Below are 2,500 nucleotides of genomic sequence, written 5' to 3'. Positions count from 1 at the left end.
AGTATTGACATTGGGAACGAAGGATCAGCCTTTATTGAAGTTCTTGTTGGACACTCAACCTCTATTAAAGACCAGGATTTTGAGGTACATCAAACACAGTAACGCGACCTCAACACAATCCTAACACGCATCAATAGCATCAGTAACATGACCTCAACAATCCTAACACACATTCTGAGTTTATTTTTTTCTTTCTCTCTCTGTGTGTATATATAAAGGTGTTGTTGGTGACATCATCGTTCATGTCTCCCTCTGAGAGTCGAGGGAATTTGAATCTGAACCGCGTGCGATTTTTCAGCCCTCAGCAGCTAGTAAAGAGCACAAGTCAGGAGAAATGGGACAGAGTGAAGATCGTCTGTACGCAACCCTACAACAAGGTTACACATATCTCACTCTCTCCCTGCCTGTCTCTCACCTTATCTCTGGCTATTGTCTGTTTCTTTGTGTGATTGTAGTAATATGTGTGTGTGTGTGTATGCATGTACACAGAGCATTGCCTATGGAGTGGCGTTTATAAAGTTTCATTCTCCACCGGATAATGACAGTCCTGCTTCTACACCACCTGTGAGTGCACACACACACCCACACACCCACCCACACACAGACTCATACACACACAAAGTGTGTGTCAGGGCAGGAGGGTGTTTGTCTTCATTGAAGTTCTTGTTGGACACTCAGCCTCCATTAAAGACCAGGATTTTGAGGTACATCAAGAGTTCGAAGCCTAACACACATTCTGAGTTTTTGTTCATCTGAGAGACAAAGAAATAAACAAAACTTCTAGTAATGAAGTTGAGCATTTGTGTGTTATTTATTCCTGAGTGTGTGTCTGTGTTGTTGTAGAATTTGACTAAACTGGGTCAGTTCCGGTTGAAGGATGAGTCTCAGTCTTCTGGGTCAAACCTGCAACCAGGGAGTCTGTTCCTGAAGCGAGAGAGTAAAGACAGTACAGGAGTGAAATGTGAGATTATCATAACAGTAAACAGTAAAAGTGATGTGGTGTTTAATCCTGTGGGTTTTCTGTTATATAATATATAATGTGTGGTGATTTATTTTGATTCAGTTTCTCCTAAAAGCAATACACTGAGTTATGCAACAGCAGCACTACAGGCAGAACCATCAACTTCAAGCTCCGCCCCCACCAGCTCACCACAGGTACCTGCCCATCGCTGGCCCCGCCCCTATTTACTCAGTCTCTAATGACAGACTTCTCATGTTTATATTCACTTGTTATACAAAATATTAGTTTTGACCTGAAGTCTCAGTCTCTAGTGTAATGTGTGTGTTTTTTTCTCTCCCACAACCACCACAGACTGCTGTATCAGTGAAGAGAAAGTTTGAGTTCAGTAAAGAGAGACAGGATGCCCCGCCTCCCCCTGCCAAGAAACACACACGTCCACCTAAACCCATTACACCGAATGCTGAACACACGCACACACCCACCAGCACAAAAACAGGTTTGTAACACACACACATTGTTCCACCATGTTATTGATTATACTGTAAACAGAGATATGGATGGGGCTAAATAAAGAGAACGAGGAGGAAAGATGGTAAACATGGAGAAAAAAATACATTTGATAAATCTGCCCTTGTCCAGCATCTATTTCCCAGAAGACCCCAGTGCAGAAGTCCTCTGTGAAGCCCCGCCCCCTGGCCTCAGAGCCAGTCCCCTTCTGCCGAATCATGGAGGGCGTAGTGTTTGTGCTGAGTGGATTTCAGAACCCGTTCCGTGCAGAACTCAGAGACAAGGCTCTGTCCATGGGGGCACGGTACCTACCGGACTGGACCCCAGACTCCACTCACCTCATGTACACACACACACACACACACACATGCACACACATGCCTCACGTACAAATTTACTAAAGGAGAAAAATAATGCTTGAAACCTCTGTGTGTGTGTATGTGTGTGTGTGTGTGTGTGTAGTTGTGCCTTTTCTAACACCCCTAAGTACAGTCAGGTGAAGGCAGCAGGGGGGCTGATAGTTCGGAAGGAGTGGGTGATCGACTGTCACAAGAGGAAAAAGAAAATCTCTTACAAACGGTGTGTGTTCACTGTACAGCTCTATATGACCAACTCACACACACACTCAGACACTTTAATATCATCCATCCATCCATCCATCCATCTTCTGCCGCTTATCCGGGGCCGGGTCGGGGGGCAGCAGTCTAAGCAGGGACGCCCAGACTTCCCTCTCCCCAGACACTTCCTCAGGCATATGTGAGAGAGAGAGAGAGAGAGAGAGAGCGGTGAGGGAGGAGAGAGAGAGCGGTGAGGGAGGAGAGAGAGAGCGGTGAGGGAGGAGAGAGAGAGAGATTATATATTCAGTATTTAAAAGCTTTGTCTATAACGGGTAATTAAAGTAGAAACTTATTTTGAAGGTAAATGTCTAACACACAGCATAATGAATGGTTTGTGTATTGTGTTTTGGACCATGTAGCATTATTTAAGTTACATTTATATTTGTTCCTTGTATTATTAAAGTTGTGCAATAGT

General features: G+C 44.4%; 1 protein-coding gene across 4 annotated transcripts in view; it reads left to right on the top strand.

Annotated features, from left to right (window-relative positions):
• The window catches only part of xrcc1 (X-ray repair complementing defective repair in Chinese hamster cells 1), an 8,769-nt gene that overhangs the window by 1,712 nt on the left and 4,557 nt on the right, over window positions 1-2,500 (top strand). For all 4 annotated transcript variants that reach the window (XM_060861965.1, XM_060861964.1, XM_060861966.1 and 1 more), the window contains 8 exons: window positions 1-84; window positions 219-377; window positions 490-564; window positions 844-961; window positions 1,064-1,155; window positions 1,313-1,457; window positions 1,601-1,811; window positions 1,931-2,047. The exon at window positions 1-84 is cut by the window's left edge and continues 24 nt beyond it. In XM_060861965.1, the coding sequence (XP_060717948.1) occupies window positions 1-84; window positions 219-377; window positions 490-564; window positions 844-961; window positions 1,064-1,155; window positions 1,313-1,457; window positions 1,601-1,811; window positions 1,931-2,047 (1,001 nt within the window). The remainder of the gene's footprint in view (window positions 85-218; window positions 378-489; window positions 565-843; window positions 962-1,063; window positions 1,156-1,312; window positions 1,458-1,600; window positions 1,812-1,930; window positions 2,048-2,500) is intronic.

The sequence above is a fragment of the Tachysurus vachellii genome, chromosome 25 (genome assembly GCF_030014155.1).
Source record: "Tachysurus vachellii isolate PV-2020 chromosome 25, HZAU_Pvac_v1, whole genome shotgun sequence".
Classification (NCBI taxonomy): domain Eukaryota; kingdom Metazoa; phylum Chordata; class Actinopteri; order Siluriformes; family Bagridae; genus Tachysurus; species Tachysurus vachellii.
This window is presented reverse-complemented; position numbering and strand designations above follow the sequence as displayed.